General features: G+C 43.9%; 2 protein-coding genes and 2 long non-coding RNA genes across 8 annotated transcripts in view; 2 read left to right on the top strand and 2 right to left on the bottom strand.

Annotated features, from left to right (window-relative positions):
* The first annotated feature begins 730 nt into the window (after positions 1 to 730).
* cep83 (centrosomal protein 83) overlaps positions 731 to 24,664 on the top strand; it is a 35,427-nt gene continuing 11,493 nt past the window's right edge. The window contains exons 1-17 of one of the 4 annotated variants that reach the window (XM_034674038.1): positions 731 to 968; positions 3,075 to 3,223; positions 3,320 to 3,480; positions 3,696 to 3,898; positions 5,205 to 5,289; positions 5,382 to 5,485; positions 6,992 to 7,222; positions 7,353 to 7,562; positions 7,677 to 7,738; positions 9,284 to 9,380; positions 20,287 to 20,343; positions 20,435 to 20,490; positions 20,576 to 20,713; positions 20,864 to 21,049; positions 21,199 to 21,496; positions 21,579 to 21,648; positions 21,743 to 24,647. In XM_034674038.1, the coding sequence (XP_034529929.1) occupies positions 24,448 to 24,647 (200 nt within the window). In that variant the 5' untranslated portion in view covers positions 731 to 968; positions 3,075 to 3,223; positions 3,320 to 3,480; ... (12 more) ...; positions 21,579 to 21,648; positions 21,743 to 24,447. Of the gene's footprint in view, positions 969 to 3,074; positions 3,224 to 3,319; positions 3,481 to 3,695; positions 3,899 to 5,204; positions 5,290 to 5,381; positions 5,486 to 6,991; positions 7,223 to 7,352; positions 7,563 to 7,676; positions 7,739 to 9,283; positions 9,381 to 20,286; positions 20,344 to 20,434; positions 20,491 to 20,575; positions 20,714 to 20,863; positions 21,050 to 21,198; positions 21,497 to 21,578; positions 21,649 to 21,742; positions 24,648 to 24,664 lie in introns of those variants that run through there. The other 3 variants (XM_034674039.1, XM_034674040.1, XM_034674041.1) reach the window with 3 other exon arrangements.
* hcfc2 (host cell factor C2) lies at positions 778 to 22,498 on the top strand. 2 transcript variants are annotated; one of them, XM_034674036.1, is made up of 17 exons: positions 778 to 968; positions 3,075 to 3,223; positions 3,320 to 3,480; positions 3,696 to 3,898; positions 5,205 to 5,289; positions 5,382 to 5,485; positions 6,992 to 7,222; positions 7,353 to 7,562; positions 7,677 to 7,738; positions 9,284 to 9,380; positions 20,287 to 20,343; positions 20,435 to 20,490; positions 20,576 to 20,713; positions 20,864 to 21,049; positions 21,199 to 21,496; positions 21,579 to 21,648; positions 21,743 to 22,498. In XM_034674036.1, the coding sequence occupies exons 1-17, from the start codon at positions 803 to 805 to the stop codon at positions 21,750 to 21,752; spliced, it is 2,283 nt and encodes a 760-aa protein (XP_034529927.1). In that variant the 5' UTR covers positions 778 to 802; the 3' UTR covers positions 21,753 to 22,498. The 2 variants fall into 2 exon arrangements, with proteins under 2 accessions (XP_034529927.1, XP_034529928.1); XM_034674037.1 differs by having other exon boundaries at positions 20,867 to 21,049.
* Positions 6,454 to 8,193, bottom strand: LOC117805348. Its single transcript, XR_004629407.1, has 2 exons — positions 7,359 to 8,193; positions 6,454 to 7,229 (listed from the first exon to the last, which is right to left on the bottom strand). It is a non-coding gene; the product is annotated as an uncharacterized LOC117805348 (long non-coding RNA).
* On the bottom strand, positions 15,139 to 15,747 carry LOC117805349. Its single transcript, XR_004629408.1, has 2 exons — positions 15,634 to 15,747; positions 15,139 to 15,524 (listed from the first exon to the last, which is right to left on the bottom strand). It is a non-coding gene; the product is annotated as an uncharacterized LOC117805349 (long non-coding RNA).

Below are 24,664 nucleotides of genomic sequence, written 5' to 3' on the forward strand. Positions count from 1 at the left end.
GCTGTAAACATGTTTATTTCTGCTGCAAAGATCGTCTTCTTTGAAGTGGTGTGTATGTGGTTTCTGCAGCCGGCCTCAAGCGGATTCTCAATGTATTGCAGTTTATAACACTTCTGCATGGGCTTCATCGTTTGAGACCAGATGCAGCTTGGTTTGAAGCCTCCTAACCAACAGCTATGTGTTCCCGTCCGGGAGTCAAGTCAGTCATGTCCTTATTTGGGCAAAAACTCATAATATTAATATCTTCTGAACCGTTGCGTAAGAAAAACATTCACCCCCGTACAGTGTGTGCTGATAGAGAGATTAGCTACTCAGACCCAAGCCGTTTTGTTAACCAGGCTGTAAACATGTTTATTTCTGCTGTAAAGATCGTCTTCTTTGAATTGGTGTGTATGTGGTTTCCGGTAGTTCCGGAGCCAGCCTCAAGCGGATCCTCGATGATCTGCAGTTTTAGCACTTATACATTGGACTCATATTTTTAGACCGGAGGTTGCTGCTTGGTAATTTAATATCTTTTTTCATAACAAAAATACACACCAATGTTTTTTTTTTCATATTGCAATTTTACCCTGTAAATTAATACAATAAATAAAGAAGTAATTGAAGATGTTCGTAGATTGGGCAGTGAGGGGAGAAAGGATTCCCTGTCCCTGACGTTCAATCAAGTCTGGATACCGAATAAACCAGACGGAGTGGGACATCTTCTGCTTTGCCACTCTCTGTTCGTGTTTCCGGGTTCGTCCATGGCCCCGACCCTTGTTTGAAACGTCACAGCGCCAAACTTTGTGTTCCTCACGGGAAGATGAAGAGTGATTCAGAGGAGCCACAATGGAAGAAAATACATTCTGTAGCAGGAGTAGTTCCTCGGAGCAGACACGGACACCGGGCAGCTGCGATCCGAGAGCTGATGATTGTGTTTGGTGGAGGAAATGAAGGAATATCAGAACACCTCCATGTTTACAACACTGGTGAGCTAACGCTAGCTGAGGCTAACTAGCTGCTAATGTTTTTAGCGTAGCCGAGTTTAAAAGGAGAACTCCAGACAACATGTACTCTACTCTGACTTAAACATTTACTCACAAGAATGGTTCTTTGTGTTTAAAATCATCATTATATTCATGGTACATAGAGTTTATTATTCTAAACTAGCTAATAACTTGAGCTAGAGTTAGCCTCAGCTGCATTGGCTGTGAAGTTTGTTGTTCTGTGCGCTCATTAACCCTCCTGTTATCCTTGGGGTCAATTAGACCCCATTCAATGTTTAACGTCTCTAAATGAATGACTAACATCATTTTTTTGGCTTCATATTTCATGACTTTTCCTAATGTAATGGGGAAAACTGGGAAAACTTAAAATTAAAATATTGATATGTTCAAATTTCCTGTAAAATGAATTGACGCATCGGTGTTCCTTGGGGTCAATTTGACCCCAGGCTGTTTAAGCTGTATATAACATAAGCAATTTGGGGTTCAGTTTCTTGCCCAAGGACACTTCCACTTGTGACTGCAGGAGCTGGGATCGAACCGCCAACCTTCAGATTGAGATATAATATTTCCAGTCACCATGTCTCTGAAGACATTCAATGATGAGTCCTGTGTCATACGTCTAGATAACATAGAAACAAGGCAGGGCCGACGAGAGCATGACAAACTCACAGCAGTTTGACGTTCTGTTTTATAAGAAAGTCCTTCTAATGCTTTCAATTGTGTTTATGCTGAAATATGTTTTATTTAGAGGTTATTTAGGTAGTCAACAAAGAAACATAAAGTACCTGACACATACACCTGGGTAACCATCAGTTTCTGGAGGTTTAAATTGCTAGGGTCAAATTGACCCCAAGGACAAAAGGTGTTAGTAAATGAGGTAACAAGGATTCAAGTTTTTTTATTTTCATATCAACACAAGCTGTCGCATGATATTGAACGAATCATGAGTGTTAATAACGAGCAGAATTGTCAACTCAAATAAAATATTTGAATGCATATAGGATAGAAATTAATAATCTGCATAAGAACATAATGAAGTCTTTGTTGATGTTTGGGAAGGATTCGTTTAAAGTGTTTTAATGACATTGTGCAACAAATGTCATTAATAGCATTACAACAGTATTATTATATAGGTTGATTATTGATTACATATCCATAAAAAGAGCTATTGTTGTATTTTAAAAAAATTGATGTGTATAAAGTAATAAAGGCAGCTTTCACCTGGTTGTACTCAACTCAACTTTATTTATATATCACCTTTCATACATATAAACATGCAGCCCAAAGTGCATCACAGAATAACAGAGAGACGGAAAACAACAGTAATGGTAAAATTATAAAAGGCATGATTATGAATAATATATTTTAAAATAAAATAAAATCAACACAGTAAAATTAATAAATAAGTAAGAGTGGAAAGAAAAGTTAAAAAATAAGGTTGCATTAATAAGTTCAGATGAATACAGGAAATAAATAGATAAATAAATAATTAAATAATATAAATAAATGTTAAAGTAGTGATTAAAATTATAACAATGCAGTCCAGGGCTAACACTAAATTACTCCAAATTAAAAGCTAGATTAAAAAGGTAAGTCTGAAGTTTACTTTTATAAACACCCAGAGAGCTCGCCGTTCTGATGTCCAGAGGCAAAGAGTTCAGAGTTTAGGGGCATAAAAATAGAAAGCTCTCTCTCTCTTTGTGAGACACACGAGGAACATTTAAAAGGGAAGCATTCAAGGACCTCAGTGATCGGGCTGGAACATAAAATGACAGGAGATCAGTGATGTGTGGAGGAGCAAGGCTGTTAAGAGCTTTAAAAACAAGTAAAAGTACTTTAAAATCAATTCTAAAAGAAACAGGGAGCCAGTGCAGAGTTTTAAGAGAGGAGTTATGTGGTCTGTTTTTGGATCTAAAACAACTCCCAGGTCTGTGACCTTTGATTTAATTTGCCTGTTAAAATCTCAGAGTGGTCTGGAGTTTTCCCTGGCTGCTTTGGCTCCTACTAAAATAATTTCAGTTTTGTCTTCGTCTAATTCTAAAAAGTTCTTACTGTCAGATGCTAACTCAATTCTGACCCCTCTTACAGTGTCCAAGCAGTGGTTCCTGCCTGCAGTGTGGGGTGACATCCCGCCTGGCTGTGCTGCCCATGGCTTCGTCTCTGAAGGCACCAGGATACTGGTTTTTGGGGGCATGGTTGAGTTTGGGAAGTACACAAACAGCCTCTACGAGCTTCAGGTAATGCTTTCTGTCACCTTCCTTCAGCTGTGATTCCAGCTCTGTTGCTGTCATGTACACTATTTCCTATGTTGATTCTGGTCTCATGTGGCTCAGGCTAGTCGCTGGCTGTGGAAGAAGTTGAAGCCCAGAGCACCAAAGAATGGCCCGCCTCCCTGTCCTCGGATTGGTCACAGTTTCACGCTTGTGGGAAACAAATGCTACCTGTTTGGAGGGCTGGTCAATGACAGTGAAGACCCCAACGGCAATGTACCAAGGTACTGTGAAAGAGCTTTGCAGAGAGATTGAAGAGAAGGGGAATAAGAGTATTAGATGTTTTTTTCGTGGAACTAGAGGGGTGAAGCTGTGGATTTAAATTTGTTTATAATGCAGTCAAAAAGCAAAACAGCGAATCATCATGTATGACCTCTAGGTTTATTAGCTCTGTTTAAGAGGCGCATCTAGAATGAGTGTGACGGTTTTTCTTTTGCAGATACATGGATGACTTGTATGAGCTGGAACTGCAGTCAGTTTCGGGGGCACGGGGGTGGAGCATCCCAGAGACGAAGGGGGGTGGTCCTTCAGCTCGGGAGTCTCACACTTCGGTCGCCTACACTGGTCCAGGCTCTCCGAAGCTCTACATCTTTGGAGGGATGCAAGGGTCCCGGTTGGATGACCTCTGGCAGCTCGACCTTGGTGGGACATCATTTGTTTTACTGTTACAATGTTACAATGTCATTTAGCAGACACTTTTATCCAAAGCGACGTACGTATGAGAACAAGAACAACACAAGCAAAGATCTAGACAAGAGGAAACAAGATCAGTACGAGTAACAAAGTGCTTCAAGTCCATTTGGGTGCAGGTACTGCCAAGCAGTGTAAAGGCAATGCACAAAAGTAAGTAAGGAACATCTACAATGAAGCAACCAAACAATTTAAGACCTTCCATTATCATCATCAACAGTTAACTTGTCATCACCACAATAATGACCAAAGTACCAAGTGCTGGGTCACTCAAGAGCTGAACACAGATTCCCAGAGTAGAGCAGGACAGTGTGAGTCAACTGTAGCTGGACAACATGATCTGCCACTGGGGACAACAGTGGAGAACAGTCTAGCTAAGTGCATAGTGCTTCATAAAGAGCTGGGTCTTTAGCTGTCTTTTGAAAGTAGAGAGGGACTCTGCAGATCGAATGGAGTTGGACAATTCATTCCACCATTTAGGGGCAACAGAAGAGAAGAGTCCAGCTAGTGATTTTGAGGCCTTATGTGCTGGAGGCACTAGGTGCCTTTCTGAGGCTGAGTATAGCAGGCGAGAAGGGCAGTAGACCTGGATGAGGGGTTCCAGGTAAACTGGAGTGGTTTTGGTGACTGCTTTGTAAGTCATGATTAGAGTTTTGTATCTGATGCGAGCTGCAACTGGAAGCCAGTGTAGCGAAATGAGCAGGGGAGTGACATGAGCTGTCTTAGGCTGGTTGAAGACCAGACATGCTGCTGCGTTCTGGAGGTTTAACTGTGCATGCAGGGAGGCCTGCCAGTAGAGAGTTGCAGTAGTCAATGCATGACATTACAAGAGCCTGAACCAGGAGCTGTGTTGCATGTTCTGTCAGGTAGGGTCTGATCCTCTTGATGTTATAGAGGGCAAAACGGCAGGACCGACCAATTGAGGCCACATGAGGTTAGCTGGTCATCGATCATGACACCCAGATTTCGGGCAGGCTTAGTGGGCATGAGGTTTTGAGATCCAAACTGGATATTGATCTGTGGGTCCACATCTGGAATGATAATAAGCTCAGTCTTGGACAGGTTGAGCTGTAGGTGACGTTCCCTCATCCATTTAGAAATATCAGCAAGGCAGGATGAGATTCTGTGTGCAAGAGACATGGAGGGAAACTAAAAACCTTATATGTGTGCTTGTTGATAAATCTATGTGTATCACAAATGACAAGAAGCAGGTCTTTGGAATATGTCATCCTTTTTATCATCTTTCTCCTGTCTCCAGACACCATGGTTTGGTCCATGCCTGAAACCAGAGGTTCAAAGCCACTTCCCAGAAGCCTTCACTCTGCAAATGTCATTGGGAACAAGTAAGCGATCCTTCATCTTTGTTGGCAGATGTCAGATTGTGACTCGACCAGACTAGCCGTTTATAAACTCCAGAGTGTCTCTCTGTTTGCAGGATGTACGTTTTTGGTGGATGGATTCCCGTTCCAGAGTCTGAAAAACACAACCCTTCAGGAAAAGAATGGATCTGCACAAACTCTTTAAGTGTGCTGAACTTAGGTCAGTACATTTCTCCGCACTTTCATGAGCAGTTTTATGAAAGCTAAGTATTAGGAAGCGTAGGTATTACTTCAACTTTGGGAAGATGTGCTGTTTGAGCTCCAATGTAGCGTAATTGAGGCATCTCCCTATTTTTTAATCATTAATTTGAGGTCTACATGACTTACACATGCATAGAAATTGAAAATCCTCTCGTTCATTCATTGCATCAGGTGGCAGCTGCAAACAACCTGTAATAAGTGTAACATAATGTGTTGGGCAAATGTGCCTAAACAAAGAACCTCTTGAGTCTGTTGTTCCAGAAATAGTGTTAGCATAAGATGCTATTTTAAATCAGAAACACTTCAATGTCTCTTTAAAGGCCCTGTGAGGAGTTTTGAACTGGCTGAGAAACAGACTGAAAATGATACCGATGCCTCTTTAAGACCTTCAATAGCAAACAAGGCCATGAGCAACAACACTAACACCTTCCCTGTTGTCATTTTGAGTGTCTGAAACCGCCCTGAGGGGGTAGGTGTCAGACCAGATGATGGACATCTTGCTTCAGAAAAAGCCTTTGACTGTTTTCATGGAAAATAATCACATTCCCTGATAAAGTTGACTGTTAAAAATCAACAAGATGAGGTTTTTGTTGAAAACACTACTTTTGCATGTATAGCACAAGAGATAAGAGGTATCACTTTGTCCACAAGGGGGCGCCAGAATCGATACAAAACAAAAGTTCCTCACAGCAGCTTTAAGGCCAGCAGACCTTAATGATAGTAGGGGGTGACCCCGACTAAGGATTTGCCACGTCGAATCTGATTCGTCGGTTCTTGCCATAGTCGACGAATCATCAAATGTTTGGGTTTTTTTCTTCACTGACTCAAAGTCTGCATTATGGTGACCGTAAGACGATAATACACATAACCATTTACAATTAAGAGGATCATAGCTTAAAATGAAAGAGACACTAGAGTAGACAGGTATGAAACTTTGATCTTTTTAATCTACTGCACGCAAAAACAAAGAGGTGATGAACGAGAAGAAACTCATGAGGCCACTTTTGGTTAAACATAAACAAACGTGACATTTTAAAATAAACATGTATAAATAGACATAATGAGCTCAGAGCAGTGCACATGATTTATCTGAACAATGTTTCAGTGTCTGCAAATCAAATTAATAACCACTTAAATTACAACAGTCTTAACACCTGCACACACATCATAATGTTTAAAATCTATTCATCCATGAAAATAAACAAAAACACATCATTATATCAGTCAGGAAAAAAAGACCTGAATATGTTACTCATGGCTTGAATGTAAAAAAAAGGAAGTACATCTGGAGATATTTAAATATTGTTCACTCTGCAGAGAGCAGCGCTGCGGAGGGTAGTTTGTATAACTTGAGACTAAACATTTCTATAATGTCCATTTGAGTTGAATGTTTAAATGTGGGATTAGTCATTTTGGTTGTCTGCATCGTCACTCAGCTCACTGCTGCTCTGTTTTTCTCTCTCAGACACGATGAGCTGGCAGGACCTGGGCCCGGAGCAGCAGGACGATATCGAGTCCCAGCTCCAAAGCCAGGGACCCCTGAGTGATGATCCATATGCCTGTGGGCCTGGAGCCAGAGCGGGCCACTGTGCTGCCACTGTCGGGTCCAGGCTTTATATTTGGAGTGGCCGGGATGGATACCGTAAGAGCTGGAACTACCAGGTCTGCTGCAAGGACCTATGGTACCTGGAGACCGGTGAGAGCTGACAGAGTCACAGATTATAAAGTGAAAGATGAGGCTTTTGTTCTTTGGATTGTTGTGACTTTGTGATATTTATAGAGATTATTACTGAACAACAAAATAAAACTCTGCAATCTGCTCTCAGACCGACCTGCCACCCCAGAAGCCGTGTTACTCATCAAATCCACAGTCAGCATGCTTCATGTAGCTTGGCGCCCCCTGGCAGCGGCAGACTGCTACATCCTTCAGATCCAGTCTGTGCGTCCTCCCAGCACTACCACCAGTGAAGCTATAGCCAAACCAGCAGATCGAACTAGAGCAGATGGACAGCAGGGGAAGGAGAAGGACTCTGCTGGTAGGAAGAGTGCTCATTATTAGTTCTCTGTATCCTGATTATTAGAGTGGGATTCTTCACTTCTCATGTCCAATAACTGTCTTTGTAAAATTCTGCTTTATTCTCCCCTCTCAGGTGTCCAGTCCCAAACACAAACTGATGGAATCACTAATAAAGAAGCAAAAACATCAGCACAGGTACATTGGACTGACTTTACACTTTATCTGACCATAGATTGTTCTATGGAATAACAAAACTGTGTTTTAGCAACAGACACACTGAACAGATTCAAGCAGACATCAATAGATATGATTTTTGACTGGATTCAAGACTTCTGTCAGAATGCCGAAATGTGAGTCTTTGGGTGGATCACAAAGCTCTTAACTTCAGTCTCCTCTCTCCTCCGCCGAACCGGAAGTAGATACTGACCCGCTATCTTAAGTGGCGTCCCAAGGCTCTTAACTCTGCTGGAGGAAAGAGGAAGGAGGAGACTGTGATAGACCGCCCCCTTGGGCGAATACCTCTTACGCTACAGGACTTCTCTGAAACTTCACGTCACTTGAGTTTCATAATAATAAAAAGACGGGCCTTAAAACAGTCACTCAGGGTGCCCTGAAGCAGACTTTAAAACAGTCACTCAGGGTGCCCTGAAGCAGACTTTAAAACAGTCACTCAGGGTGCCCTGAACAGACTTTAAAACAGTCACTCAGGGTGCCCTGAAACAGACTTTAAAACAGTCACTAAGGGTGCCCTGAAACAGACTATAAAACAGTCACTCAGGGTGCCCTGAAACAGACTTTAAAACAGTCACTCAGGGTGCCCTGAAACAGACTATAAAACAGTCACTCAGGGTGCCCTGAAACAGACTTTAAAACAGTCACTCAGGGTGCCCTGAAACAGACTTTAAAACAGGCACTCAGGGTGCCCTGAAACAGACTTTAAAACAGTCACTCAGGGAGCCCTGAAACAGACCTTAAAACAGTCAATCAGGGTGCCCTGAAACAGACTTTAAAACAGTCACTCAGGGTGCCCTGAAACAGACCTTAAAACAGTCACTCAGGGTGCCCTGAAACAGACCTTAAAACAGTTACTCAGGATGCCCTGAAACAGACCTTAAAACAGTCACTCAGGGTGCCCTGAAACAGACTTTAAAACAGTCACTCAGGGTGCCCTGAAACAGACCTTAAAACAGTCACTCAGGGTGCCCTGAAACAGACCTTAAAACAGTTACTCAGGATGCCCTGAAACAGACCTTAAAACAGTCACTCAGGGTGCCCTCTCTGGTGGGCAAGGCTAAGATGTGAGTCAACGACGCAAGGATGGACGTTAAGAGTTTGAGATCCACCCACTGTCTGTCTTCAGACCTTATCTGTCCTGCAACACTCAGGTTAGATAAAGTCCGGGTAAGAAGGTGTATTGAAGTGAAAACTGGCTGAACTATTTATGCATTGCTACAAATTTAGGAAAAGTACTTATTTTGCTTCAATCAATCAATCAATCAATTAATTAATCAATCAATCAGTCAATATTTGTATAGCGCCTAATCACAACAAACAATATCTCAAGATGCTTTTACAAACAGAGCAGGTCTAGACCACTCTATGTCAAATTATGAACAGAGACCCAACACCAAGACAGGATACACTCAGTCTGACCCCAACTTAATCAGCCATGAGCATTGCACCTCACAGTATTTAACTAGTTCTTAAAAGTAGAGGATTTAATTGTTCTTTTTTTTTCAGGTTGCTTCAGCCCAGCAGGAAACTACAGACAAATCCTCCAATGGAACTGCAGAGAGCAGAGCAGAAGGAGGGAGGAGTACTGAGACAAAGGAGGACAGTAAGTCGTGATGCCACCTGATCAAAGTGCATTACTCAAGATTTGTGTGCTTTAGCAACCTGGACTCCATCAGGATTGTAATATATTTTTAGTGTAGCAAAAATATACAGTAGTCCTATCCAGTGTGCCCCACATATTATTATTATTAGGTTAGTTGTCAGATTAAATGTGCTTTGTTTACCAGTGTATTTATGTACATACACAAACTACTTTAATTTGCTCACCTTGTTTTTCCTTTCAATTCTGTTAACCCCCTACACACACACACACACACACACACACACACACACACACACACACACACACACACACACACACACACACACACACACACACACACACACACACACACACACACACACACACACACACACGCCTTTTCTTTTATGTTCTATTTTTGACAGGGGGAACTCAGTTTTTAGACACTGGGAAAATTATTAAATTCTGAAGTGACAGCAGCCTGTGTGGCAGCAGAGGCTGAGGTGACAGCAGGCTGCGTGGTGACAGGGGCTGAGGTGTCTGCAGGCTGCGTGGTGACAGGGGCTGAGGTGTCTGCAGGCTGCGTGGTGGCAGAGGCTGAGGTGACTGCAGGCTGCGTGACGGCAGAGGCTGAGGTGACTGCAGGCTGTGTAGGGACAGAGGCTGAGATGACTCCAGGCTGTGTGGGGACAGAGGCTGAGATGACAGCAGCCTGTGTGGCAGCAGAGGCTGAGGTGACAGCAGGCTGCGTGGTGACAGAGGCTGAGGTGTCTGCAGGCTGCGTGGTGGCAGAGGCTGAGGTGTCTGCAGGCTGCGTGGCAGCAGAGGCTGCGGTGACTGCAGGCTGCGTGGCGGCAGAGGCTGAGGTGACTGCAGGCTGCGTGGCGGCAGAGGCTGAGGTGTCTGCAGGCTGCATGGTGGCAGAGGCTGAGTTGTCTGCAGGCTGTGTGGCGGCAGAGGCTGAGGTGACTGCAGGCTGCGTGGCGGCTGAGGTGACTGCAGGCTGCGTGACGGCAGAGGCTGAGGTGACTGCAGGCTGTGTAGGGACAGAGGCTGAGGTGACTCCAGGCTGTGTGGGGGCAGAGGCTGAGGTGACAGCAGGCTGTGTAGGGACAGAGGCTGAGATGACAGCAGCCTGTGTGGCAGCAGAAGCTGAGGTGACAGCAGGCTGCGTGGTGACAGAGGCTGAGGTGTCTGCAGGCTGTGTGGTGGCAGAGGCTGAGGTGACTGCAGGCTGCGTGGCGGCAGAGGCTGAGGTGACTGCAGGCTGCGTGACGGCAGAGGCTGAGGTGACTGCAGGCTGCATGGCTGCGGAGGCTGAGGTGACTGCAGGCTGTGTAGGGACAGAGGCTGAGGTGACTGCAGGCTGTGTAGGGACAGAGGCTGAGGTGACTGCAGGCTGTGTAGGGGCAGAGGCTGAGGTGACAGCAGGCTGTGTAGAGACAGAGGCTGAGATGACTGCAGGCTGTGTGGCAGCAGAGGCTGACGTGACAGCAGGCTGTGTGGTGGCAGAGGCTGTGGTGACTAAGCCGGAACATCCATGCATGGTGTCATGCTCACCCATGGCTTCATGCTTTTTCGATGCCATCTGTGATTTAAATCAACAGTAAAATGATGACAATATACCAGCTTCCTCATACTGCATTTTGCTGTATCCAAACCACAAAGGATGTAAGGATTTAAAAAAACTATTATACATCATGGAATTAACACATCCCCATTAACTAACCCTAATCTACACTTTGATTATTTAGAAGCACCTTTTTACTTTGTGCAAAGGGGTTTGACGCTTCACTGTGAAACCATTCATTTACCATGACTACTACCTTGTCCACCGATAATTAAGTTACACGTCTTTTCATTATGTTTTATCTGACTTGATAACACGGGACATTTGCCCAGAAGGCAGAAACATGACGGTAAATGTATAAACAGCGACTAACACTTCAAGTTGATCAAAACACGATACGGTACAGGGCTTAAAGTGAAAAAGATCTTTTGCACAAGGTCTGAAGTGCAGCATCCACAGTTCAGACTTGTAGTCCTGTTCAGATTTCTTCTTCTTTCTTTTTAACTTAGATAAAACAAAACTTAAAAAATATGAATGACATTTTTTTTTTTAAATACAATCATGCACCCCAAGTATCAAATGCAAGCATTTTCATCTCAGACCCCCTATTTGTGTCTCGCGACCCCCCCGGGGGTCCCGACCCACACTTTGGGAACCCCTGCACTAACACACAAACACACACACACAGGAATGCCACGCGCCACTGTTTACTACTCTTTAGGTCAGCTCCTCCGCTGAACCCGCTAATAACGGAGAGGCTAGCTGAACACTCATCTTAGTTTAGTTTACTCTGAAACCGGAAGAGGCTTGAGCTGATTTTTGTCCGCAATATTACACTACCTACTCAGCACTGAGTGCACGCTCTGCACTGTACAGCCGACACACACGACACTCCTCACTAACACACACACTGATGATCACTGGATCTGTTGGAGCTCACAGCACAGACCCGATCACAGGTGAACAAAGAAACTAAGCTGTCAGTGTGGGGACCCTATGGTGGGGACCTTGGATTTGCATTAGCTTTAGGTCTACGCCGAACCATTTCGGTATGCGCCTGTACACATTTCCATACGCCGAAAATCCGGCCCCATGCCGGAGTACTTTAAGCCGGGGTTACGCTTTGTAAAAGTGTTCTGGTTGTAGTTTTTTCCCCGCGATCACAAATAGTTTCTGTCATCATCGATCAGCATCACACACTGTTGTACCGGCCATAGGAAAACACTGTGTGAGTGAAGTGTCAGAAGGTGTTTCACTACGGAACATGAGATCCAGACGAAAACAATGTAAACAAATTAAAAACCTGGAAACTCATCAAGTCCAAGCGATAAAGTGAAACATAAACCACAATAATGTGAAAACCCTTTGAATGACCTACCGTGAAGGATGCCGATGTGTTAGCCTTGATGAACTTCCCGTTGTTGTCGGCACTTGCGTAGCAGGAGGCGGGAGTTGAGGCGGACGATTTTTTGAATTTGGTAAGAAATGGAGATTGTCAAGAAATGGACAGCAAAAACGTGTGAGGCAGAGGGACTTTGCCGCGTTAGGCAGTCACCTGAACATGCAGGGTTAGCCAACACCCATGTCGGTGCACCACGACCAGGATGACCTGTGCTTTCAGCAGTATTAGCCTCCTCAAACCATTATGAGACACACTGGTGAAATACGCAGTCGCGCGGGCCGAGTCCCCCATCTGCCTCACACCTAATTATACCTAGAAAACCACCTTACTTATAAATAACGGCCTGCAGCTTCCCATTTCTGTCACGGTGTAGAAAATAAAAAATTTGCTTATGGACTCAATACACTTATTAGGATGTCTCCTTAAACACCCAGTACGAGTTACATCGAAAAGACCCGAGAAATGAGTCAAAAACCGAGAAAAGACCGTGTTTCTATGCAGCTCCGGGTGATGACGTCACGTATCCCAGCGCGAAATCAAAACACCGCCGCCATGTTTGCAGGAAGTGAGCACTGTGAGCAGTGAGATCGTTTCTCCGGGGCTGTTTCCGAAACGGCCTGCTACATACTACTTAGTTATGTAGTAGGCAGTAGGTATTGCCTACTACATACTGCGTTTGAATTTAGTATGTAGTATGACTGTTCTGTCCGATCTGTCATGCAGCACGCTGAGCCAGACTTCGCTGGATTTCCGGTTTCGGAAAGCGGAAGTAAACAACGGCGAAGCCGATAAAAAAAATGCTTATTTAGCATCCATTTATGATTTAAAAAGTTAGGAAGTGGTTTATATGTAATTTGATAACTTTCACAGCACCCAAAAACAGATTTCCTCCCGTCAAAAAATGAGGAAAAAGAAAAAGCAGAACGAGCGCTGTGCATTATGGGAAACAGTACGCGAGGCAGATACTATACTGCTAGTATAGTAGGGGATTTCGGAAACAGCCCGTGTCTTTCCCAGTAGGTCAAACTCAACCAGGCTGCAAAAGACTTGAGACTGGGGCCGAGGTTCACCTTCTTCGCAATAGAGAAGGACACTTAAGATCCACACAGCTAGAAAGAGTAGGCGCAGCTGGTCGCGGACTTAGCCGAATGGTTAAGTTGCGCGCCCATGAAGCAGTTGGTCCGGGTTCGAGTCCAGCCTGCGGCCTCTTTCCTGCATGTCTTTCCCAAGCGGTCTCAAACTATGAAGTGGAAGTGAAAAATATGAGTCTAATGTGTGCTAAAAACTACAATTCATCGAGAATCTGTTTGAGGCTGGCTGCAGAAATACCGGAAATCACATAGACATGAATGGGAAGAAGATGATTCGAAACTGCGACTACATACTGATTTGGCCAAAATTCAGTATGTTGTAGGTAGTATGTGAACAAGAGCAAAATCTACAGTATGCCAAACCTACCCAGATATTTACTGATTTGGGAAAATTTCAGTGTGCATCGGACCAGTCTCCCTTGCGTACTGTTTCCCACAATGCACAGCGCTCGTTCCGCCTTTTCTTTTATCTTCTTTTTTTGCTGGGGGGAACTCCGGTTGGTCTCTGACCACCTGTAGAGTGTCAGGCGCTGCAGGTGATCAGACGCAAGGGGCACAGAGTGACGAGAGATCGTCTAGTAAGGTCCATATCTGATTGTGCTACCTCATCTAAATCACCTGATTGACTACTCTCTGAATCCCCAGACTGAGTTGACTCTTTTACTCTCCAAGTATTTGTTGTTGGGGGTGTAACTAGGGTCATATTGGTCTTCATTGAAGCTCTTGTCACATCCCTCAGATTCACGATCATCTCCCAAGATGACCTCCGGTACCTTCTATAGAGTGTAGAGCTTATTCTTTTATGTACTAAAAATGAAATATAAATAAAAAGTAATGAGAATTAAACAAGTACATTAAAATGGGACTAGTAAAAATATGTTAATTTTAATTTACAGATAAACAAAATGTTATCTATTTATCTAATATCCACATAATTTGACATTTTTCTTTTGTTTTATTTGTTCAAATTTACTTTGAATTATAAAACAGAACATATTTAAATTAAAAATGATTAAAACAGCTAAATTAATTGAGTGGGTTATTAGCATTTTTGTTATTGTGACACAGAGGTCACATGAGATTTTTCATGAAATTTTAAGGCTAAAAGCCCGATGTGAGGTATATGTCACAGCGTTTTTTCCCCAACTTGTTTGATATTATGATCAGAACTGGATAACTATAATACAAGACTTACTATTAAAGCATTACAATTGTTAAATGGCTTTAAACTTACCTATAGCATCAAAAAAGAAGCTTTTCAAAATGAGCTAGTTCCTTAACTTTTGTTTACAAGTCACACCACCATTTTTGGGAAGTCACATCCTGTCCCAGTCACATGACTGTCACATGACAACCACACCAGGATGTTTAGTACATGTCACTTAGGGACTTAATGAGTTAAGCTGAAGCATAAAGTTGTATGAGGAAGATTTCAGAGTATTTAAAGTGTATGTGACACCCGTGTCACCGTGGGTCCTTATGGGATAGGGTGGTATTAGTGGGATTTAAACCCACAACCATCACAGTGAAAGGTAGAAGCTCTAGCTGTTGTACCATAGGGCTGATTGGATGAACTAACTTTTACAGCTGTTTTCAATTCACCACTTGTATATTGTACTTTGAAAAGGGGAAAAAGCCAATGAGAAAACCACACCCATGGTATGAGGTGGTGTTAGGCTATTTCTACAAAGTCTGTTGTCTCTCAGTGCCGATAAATTCCTTACACTTTAACTTTAATACACTCTCATCACACACTTTGTACATGTGAACATCAAGAAATATTTACATTTGGATTTTTACACTGCTCAAGCTAAACCTTATTTCCAGTGCAGGGGAGGCAGTAGATCCCAGGATGCATCTCTTCAGACTCTACACACCAGAGTGAACTCAGCCTTTTTTTCTTTTTTTTTGGTGATCTGATCTTTCCTGCTATCAGCCTGTCCTGATGCCTGGTAGCACATGTCACTTGTTGTTGGTCATAGGGCAGCAGGTTCTGCCAGAGACCTATGATTTTGCAGACCTCTAGAGTTCCTCATGCTGACCACAAACTTTGATAGTAGGTCCACACGATCCATGCCTGGCATGTCATGCTCATCCAACGCCTAAAAAAAAAAAAGACATCAGTCCATCACTTATTTCATTTAGACATTTATCTTTGAATCATTACCTTTGTGGGGTCTTATTTTCAACTAAATGTTAGAGCCCACTTACCAACTGTCCTTCCTCTGTAGTAGTACCAGGCTGGTGGCAGAGGCTGAGGTGACTGCAGGCTGCGTGGGGGCAGAGGGTAAGGTGACTGTAGGCTGCATGGGGGCAATAGCTGAGGTGACTGCAGGCTGTGTAGGGACAGAGGGTAAGGTGACTGCAGGCTGCGTGGGGGCAATGGCTGAGGTGACTGCAGGCTGTGTAGGGACAGAGCCTGAGGTGACTGCAGGCTGCGTGGGGGCAGCGGCTGAGGTGACTGCAGGCTGCGTGATGGCAGAGGCTGAGGTGACTGCAGGCTGCATGGCTGCGGAGGCTGAGGTGACTGCAGGCTGTGTAGGGACAGAGGCTGAGGTGACTGCAGGCTGTGTTGGGGCAGAGGCTGAGGTGGCTGCAGGCTGCGTGGGGGCAAAGGCTGAGGTGACTGCAGGTTGTGTGGCGACAGAGGCTGAGGTGGCTGCAGGCTGCGTGGGGGCAAAGGCTGAGGTGACTGCAGGCTGTGTAGCGACAGAGGCTGAGGTTACTGCAGGCTGCGGTTACTGCAGGCTGCTTGGAGGCTGAGGTGACTGCAGGCTGCGTGGGGGCAGAGGCTGAGGTGACTGCAGACTGCTTGGCAGCAGAGGCTGAGGTGGCTGCAGGTAGCAGAGGCTGAGATGACTGCAGGCTGCATGACGGCAGAGGCTGAGGTGACTGCAGGCTGCGTGGGGACGGAGGCTGAGGTGTTTGCAGGCTGCGTTGCAGCAGAGGCTGACGTGACAGCAGGCTGTGTGGTGGCAGAGGCTGCGGTGACTAAGCCGGAACATCCATGCATGGTGTCATGCTCACCCATGGCTTCATGCTTTTTCGATGCCATCTGTGATTTAAATCAACAGTAAAATGATGACAATATACCAGCTTCCTCATACTGCATTTTGCTGTATCCAAACCACAAAAGGATGTAAGGATTTAAAAAAACTATTATACATCATGGAATTAACACATCCCCATTAACTAACCCTAATCTACACTTTGATTATTTAGAAGCACCTTTTTACTTTGTGCAAAGGGGTTTGACGCTTCACTGTGAAACCATTCATTTACCATGACTACTACCTTGTCCACCGATAATTAAGCTACACGTCTTTTCATTATGTTTTATCTGACTTGATAACACGGGACATTTGCCCAGAAGGCAGAAACATGACGGTATTGTATAAACAGCGATTAACACTTCAAGTTGATCAAAACACGATACGGTACAGGGCTTAAAGTGAAAAAGATCTTTTGCACAAGGTCTGAAGTGCAGCATCCACAGTTCAGACTTGTAGTCCTGTTCAGATTTCTTCTTCTTTCTTTTTAACTTAGATAAAACAAAACTTAAAAAATATGAATGACATTTTTTTTTTAAATACATAAAAAAATAAAATCATGCACCCCAAGTATCAAATGCAAGCATTTTCATCTCACGACCCCCTATTTGTGTCCCGCGACCACCCCCGGGGGTCCCGACCCACACTTTGGGAACCCCTGCACTAACACACACACACACACACACACAGGAATGCCACGCGCCACTGTTTACTACTCTTTAGGTCAGCTCCTCCGCTGAACCCGCTAATAACGGAGAGGCTAGCTGAACACTCATCTTAGTTTAGTTTACTCTGAAACCGGAAGAGGCTTGAGCTGATTTTTGTCCGCAATATTACACTACCTACTCAGCACTGAGTGCACGCTCTGCACTGTACAGCCGACACACACGACACTCCTCACTAACACACACACTGATGATCACTGGATCTGTTGGAGCTCACAGCACAGACCCGATCACAGGTGAACAAAGAAACTAAGCTGTCAGTGCGGGGACCCTATGGTGGGGACCTTGGATTTGCATTAGCTTTAGGTCTACGCCGAACCATTTCGGTATGCGCCTGTACACATTTCCATACGCCGAAAATCCGGCCCCATGCCGGAGTACTTTAAGCCGTGGTTACGCTTTGTAAAAGTGTTCTGGTTGTAGTTTTTTCCCCGCGATCACAAATAGTTTCTGTCATCATCGATCAGCATCACACACTGTTGTACCGGCCATAGGAAAACACTGTGTGAGTGAAGTGTCAGAAGGTGTTTCACTACGGAACATGAGATCCAGACGAAAACAATGTAAACAAATTAAAAACCTGGAAACTCATCAAGTCCAAGCGATAAAGTGAAACATAAACCACAATAATGTGAAAACCCTTTGAATGACCTACCGTGAAGGATGCCGATGTGTTAGCCTTGATGAACTTCCCGTTATTGTCGGCACTTGCGTAGCAGGAGGCGGGAGTTGAGGCGGACGATTTTTTGAATTTGGTAAGAAATGGAGATTGTCAAGAAATGGACAGCAAAACGTGTGAGGCAGAGGGACTTTGCCGCGTTAGGCAGTCACCTGAACATGCAGGGTTAGCCAACACCCATGTCGGTGCACCACGACCAGGATGACCTGTGCTTTCAGCAGTATTAGCCTCCTCAAACCATTATGAGACACACTGGTGAAATACGCAGTCGCGCGGGCCGAGTCCCCCATCTGCCTCACACCTAATTATACCTAGAAAACCACCTTACTTATAAATAACGGCCTGCAGCTTCCCATTTCTGTCACGGTGTAGAAAATAAAAAATTTGCTTATGGACTCAATACACTTATTAGGATGTGTCCTCAAACACCCAGTATGAGTTACATCGAAAAGACCCGAGAAATGAGTCAAAAACCGAGAAAAGACCGTGTTTCTATGCAGCTCCGGGTGATGACGTCACGTATCCCAGCGCGAAATCAAAACACCGCCGCCATGTTGCAGGAAGTGAGCACTGTGAGCAGTGAGATCGTTTCTCCGGGGCTGTTTCCGAAACGGCCTGCTCCCTCATTTTTTGACGGGAGGAAATCTGTTTTTGGGTGCTGTGAAAGTTATCAAATTACATATAAACCACTTCCTAACTTTTTAAATCATAAATGGATGCTAAATAAGCTTTTTATTTATCGGCTTCGCCGTTGTTTACTTCCGCTTTCCGAAACCGGAAATCCAGCGAAGTCTGGCTCAGCATGCTGCATGACAGATCGGACAGAACAGTCATACTACATACTAAATTCAAATGCAGTATGTAGTAGGCAATACCTACTGCCTACTACATTAGTAAGTAGTATGTAGCAGGCCGTTTCGGAAACAGCCTATGGTCTTTCCCAGTAGGTCAAACTCAACCAGGCTGCAAAAGACTTGAGACTGGGGCCGAGGTTCACCTTCTTCACAATAGAGAAGGACGCCTAGGATCCATCCAGCTAGAAAGAGAAGGAATGGCTGGTCGGGGACTTAGCCGAATGGTTAAGTTGCGCGCCCATGAAGCAGTTGGTCCGGGTTCGAGTCCAGCCTGCGGTTTCCTTCCTGCATGTCTTTCCCAAGCGGTCTCAAACTATGAAGTGGAAGTGAAAAATATGAGTCAAATGCGGAAGTGCTAAAAACTACAATTCATCGAGAATCAGCTTGAGGCGGGATGCAGAAATACCGGAAACCACTTAGACATGAATGGGAAAAAGATGATCTTTACAGCATTAATAAACATGTTTACAGCCTGGTTCAAAACGGCTTGGCCCTACGAAGCTAATCTCTCTAATGGCACACAATGTAGGGGGGATTTTTTTCTAACGTGACGGTTCAGAAGATATTAATATTATGAGTTTTTGACCAAATAAGGACATGACTGACGTGACTCCCGGTCGGGAACACATAGCTGTTGGCTAGGAGGCTCCCACTACGTCACACTCTGCCTGGTTGAGTTCCAATATGGCTGCCTTTTTCATCTCTTCCTCCTTGGACTGACAATAATATACAAATAGATTGTATTCAACTAGATGAAAAATTACAGTCAGTGAGCTAGTCAGTAGCACCTTGGCTTTAATATTAACACATGCACATGACACAACAGCTAGCTTCTCTCATTCCAATTCAAACAGAGGACGGTGGTTCTGTCTGATCACCTGTAACGTTGCCTAGCTAGAATAAAAGTCAGCTAACTCCTATCTAACAACATAAACAGTGACCTACGATTAAATGCAACAAAAAGAGGACTGGTAATGAGAATAATGTGTTGGTATTGAGTGGTAGAAGTTAAGAAATGTGCCACATTTCCTGGTTTAAGCCAGGTACTTACACCACTACTGTTTATCACCAACTCTGGAAGGCAGCGCATTGCTCTGTGGAGATAGAGCGCTTGCGCCTGTCGGGAACACATAGCTGTTGGCTCGGAGGCTCAAACTCCTCCCCTTTACGTCACACTCTGCCTGGTTGAGTTCTGCATATCCAATATGGCTGCCTCCATCGATTGGCTTCAAAACAGCCCCATCCAGTCCCATCTTACAGACAGGACTCAGTCTGATCTCAGTCTGATCTCATCTTAATCCACCATGAGCAGAGCACTTTGCAGCATTTAGCAAGTTACAGTGGCAAGGACAAACTTCCTTTAACAGGCAGAAACCTCCAGCAGGACCAGACTCATGTTAGACACACATCTGCTGAGACCGTGTTGGAGAGAGGGATAGAGGGAGATAATCCAGGGCAGCCTGCAGTGAAATCATCTGTGTGGGAAAAATGACAAAATAATGAGCCAAACTTCAGTTTCTCAGCTTTGATCCACTGACTCTGTTTGTTGTTGGAAGGTGCTGGACAGCAGACATCTAAAGCAGAAGTCAGCAGCTCAACTCAACAGCAGACAGGTAACGATCACTCTCAAGCTCACACGCAGTAAAAAACACAGTATCAGACTGAAAAGTGAAGCTCACTGTGGATGTCTCTGTGATTTTTCAGAGAAGCAGACGGATTCAATCGACAATACAACAGAGATGTACACCCACGCTGATCAGGTCAGACACTTAGGAACAGATGTTAACAGCTCTGTAATCTGATCTGATCTAACTTTAGACTTTAAACTTTCATCTCCAAATGCAGAAGAATCCAGAGGAATCCGTCTGGTTTGATGTCGGTGTCTTCAAAACACTCTTCTCAGAGGTCCATCATTACTTTCTACCTGCTGAGAGTGAGCAAGTGACTGCTGCCCTCAGCAGCCGGATCCCAAATCCCAAAGAGGTAAAGGAAAAACTTTCACACTGCTGGAGTGTGTCACTTATCACAGCCTGATTTTAATGTCACTTTAATTACGGTGGGTATTCATTGGGGCAGTCTTCTTGTTCAGTGCCCCCTTTTCATCATGAGTCTTTTTGCTTCCCCATCCTCCAGAAGAAGCTGCCCGGGCCTCAGGACTACGATAGCAGAGAGAAGCGGGACCTGAGTCCGGGTCAAACCTACAGGTTCAGAGTTGCCGGGATCAACTGCTTTGGACAGGGAGACTTCAGTCCAGTCAGTGAGTTCAAAACCTGCCAGCCTGGCTTCCCTGGAGCGCCCTCTGCTGTCAGAATAACCAAGGTGAGACATCAAGTATTTTCACACTTGGCAAGAAAAGTAATGTTGTGAACGCAATGAGTGAACTCAGGGAAAATGTGTTATTTTAGATCATTTCAGACCAAAAAACTGATTTTGAATGACGAGAGAGCCCCTTTGTTCTTCATATTTAGGGCAACGATTCAGTCCACATCACGTGGGAGGCTCCCTCCTCTCCATCGGGACGGATTCTTGAGTATTCCATGTACATGGCGGTGAAGAAGAGCCGCTCTAGCAGCTCAGAGCGTCCTGGTCAGATGGCCTTCATCAGGATCTACCGCGGCACCAAGATGTCCTGCTCGGTCAGCTCCTCCCACCTGGACAACGCCCACATCGACTGCTCTGCTTCCAACCGGCCAGCTGTTGTTTTCCGCATAGCTGCCAAGAATGAGCAGGGCTATGGCCCAGCGACGCAGATCCGCTGGATTCAAGGTGGAGGAGTTTTTGCTCTTTTTTCTTTTCACTTAATGCATCAAACCAGATTTTTTACAACCTCTTGTTTCTGTCTTTTTAGATCCCAGTAAAATAAAAGCATCGGCATCCAAAGCAGACAAAGATGAAGCTGAGCAGGATGCTGCTGACAGGTGAGCACAAACACCTCTCATAATGTAAGCTCACGCTCCTCCTCTCATGCATTTTATCTCAATTGTCTCTTGCATCTCTCACTCTTATTTGCAGCTCCAGTTGAAACTGTCTGGACCAGTGACAGCACGTTTTGGAGAAGACTATATGTGCACTCAGGAAGTTGGCATTGAACACCACTCAGATATTGTATATTTCCTTGATAGTTTTGTTAATTTATTTTTTTTATGTATTTAATTATCCACTTGTAAATAGTTAATTTGCATAGAACCATAACCACTTAAATGAGCTAATGCTTTTTTTAAAGTAATCTTATGTAATAAGATGTAGATGAAACTACAAGTGCGATTTAAAACCTGTCAAAAGGTGGAGGTGCCTTAGAGCTTTCATGGAGTTCGTTGTGGTTTTAAAGAAATGCAGACTGTGAAATGAGCCCACAGTCAGGGACCATCAGAGGGGACATCTAACTTTTATTTGAACTACTTTCACACTGAGATTATGAAATACAGGTGTATCCCAATCTCTAAAGTGGACTTTTGTTTTATAACCAGCTCATTGCTGTCATCCTTGTTTAGTTGAAGAAGTTTGTTTATGTACCAAGCCTTATGTGACTTCACACATTGTCAGTATTATTAACATTGCTCGTTTCATGTTTGTTCGTGTTGCTTTTCCTTTGTTGTCATTTTATCACAAGATTGTTGACATTGTTAACAAATTTAAGTTAAAGAAAATCAGATGTAATTTAAAGGAAAGGAATCTAAATTGTTACATATACTACATGGAAACATCTGCATGTTAAGTTTATTTTTGGTTCTGGTTTATCCATTAAAAGAGCAAGAAGTTGAATCATCATCTTTATTCTTCTCCATCATTTCATCTGGACTCAGATTATTATTGTAGTGTTCAACTCACTGCAGCATTTTCACCATTCTCTTTCTTCATTTTACTCTTTTCCATGGGATAAGGTTTAGGTAAGGGTCTGATGTTTGTTCTGAGTTATGTGGAAAGGTTCTAAAGGATTTTAGGCCAAAATCACTGAAAAGTACAGATATGACCATATAATAAAGGTATTTATAGCATTTATGGTTGAGCAATTATGTTAGGGATCAAGCCTTCAACTACATTTTGTACACTTTTTGGATGTGCTTCTCCTCTTGTCTGTCTATGAAACAAGTTGAAATTTGGCGCTCCCTTTGAAACAAGAAACAAACGGACCCTGCAATCCATGAGTAGTGAACTGTACAGTGTAACAAGACTAATGTGTGCAGAGGTCACTGCAGAAAGTTAAAAGGGTATAATGTGTTGAACTCAACAAGCAACATGCACTTAAAATTCTTCAAATCTCTACAGGGAAAATGTTTCATGATAGAAATTCAAAGAGGCAAATTAGGAACATAGGAAGGAGAAAATTGTTTTCAGGCTCTGGATGCTTTTTACATATCCATGTGACACAATTGAGCACGGATGATAGAAAAGAAAATAATTGGATATTGGATATCGTTGCAGACATGGCAGAATCGTGCAGTGGGTGGCGGTAGACACAATGGTGTTGTTTGCGATCTGCGAATATAAGGAAAAGAAGCAGAATCTCCCATGATGCCACAGTTTGTAGTCCACAAGTCAACTGGCTAGCTCTTGCTAGCAACGCTAGTAGTTAAAGAGAAACTAAGGCGTCCAAGATCAACAAGACGTGAGTGGCTGCAAAGTTTAGTGAAGAAAATCATCATCTAATCATCATTCATCAATACGGCGCTGGAGTGCAGTGTGTGACCCGACACTGAAGTATGAGCAGGGTAGCACCAAATATAGCCGAATTATGAAGCTACTCTCAGTTTTCCCAACGATAACCAAACAGAAGCTGCTAACGTTAGCTTGTACTTAGTTGTGAAGCTTCTAAGTCCCTCTGTTTGATGTCTTAGTAAAGAATAGGTGTATCTGAGCATATTTAGACAACTTGCCCGCAGTATCATTAAAGTTGCATTTTTAAACTCCTTTTCACTGACTTTACAAGGAAAATAGCGAGTGTCCGATAACGGGCGCAGTAGAACGGCTAACCAGAAGTTAGCTTGAGAATTAGCATATTAGTTCACGGGGCACGGGGCGCGATATTTGAAAACAACTGGGTGCTTTAGACAGTTTGGGACTTCAGTAAGCAGTGCTAATGTAGAAACACGACCAACCTAATGTTAATACTGTTATTAGGACTCTTTAACACGTCTGTTGACCGTTAGCAGCAGACTTAGCATATCAGCAGTCTGGGTTATTATGGACGCGGCTGTGTTGTGTTTAGATGTCAACAGACCTCACTCAGCAGTCTTTGACATTAATCTATACATCTGTTTTATAATGTGTGTCTTTTAACAATGTAAACTGTGATAATATGTATAATTGTATGATGGTTTAATCCTGATTGAGTGACACTGATTTAAATAGCCACAGATAGTTGAGAGGCTCGATGTTGAGTAGCCAAAGTGATTAGTTGCAGCAATCACAGACCACACAGTGAGGCAGAGGAGTTAAATAATCACTTGAGATTGACTCGAGTCCTGTCCTGCCTGTATAGTGGTTGTGATTTGTGAGTAGTGGCTGTGGGACTCCCCTTAAAGCCACCATGGTAACTAACTGACAACAAAGTCAGCTCCAGCTTCTCCTCCTTTTTAAAGGGAGGGCACCGGCAGTTTCTCTCACTGTTAAAAGACAGCAGGACAGCCAACACACCTGTTTCACAGACACAGACATATCAGCTCATTTGCGTATTTCTAAATCTTTTCCTGTCTCAAGATCTTTCCTGCAGAGGTGAGATGACTTCCTCAGCCCTCGGCCAGTCAGTCCCTCTAGCCTCAAACCTGGAGCCTGGGATGGGGAGGTCTGCTGCCATGCTGGGGTTGTCTGCTGGACTCGGGGGAGCAGAGCTAGAGCTGCAGAAGATGCTGATCGATGAGAGGATGAAGTGTGAACACCACCGGACCAATTACCAGACACTGAAGGCTGAACACACAAGGTATTTAAACAAATCTG

Source organism: Notolabrus celidotus, chromosome 21, assembly GCF_009762535.1.
Source record: "Notolabrus celidotus isolate fNotCel1 chromosome 21, fNotCel1.pri, whole genome shotgun sequence".
Taxonomy (NCBI): domain Eukaryota; kingdom Metazoa; phylum Chordata; class Actinopteri; order Labriformes; family Labridae; genus Notolabrus; species Notolabrus celidotus.

Bases quoted from the DNA above. Each gene is read 5' to 3' on its own strand.
- hcfc2 (XM_034674036.1), top strand. From the start codon at position 803: ATGAAGAGTGATTCAGAGGAGCCACAATGGAAGAAAATACATTCTGTA. The intron at 3,224-3,319 runs GTAATGCTTTCT...CATGTGGCTCAG, and splicing joins ACAGCCTCTACGAGCTTCAG to GCTAGTCGCTGGCTGTGGAA. The intron at 21,050-21,198 runs GTGAGACATCAA...CTTCATATTTAG, and splicing joins CTGCTGTCAGAATAACCAAG to GGCAACGATTCAGTCCACAT.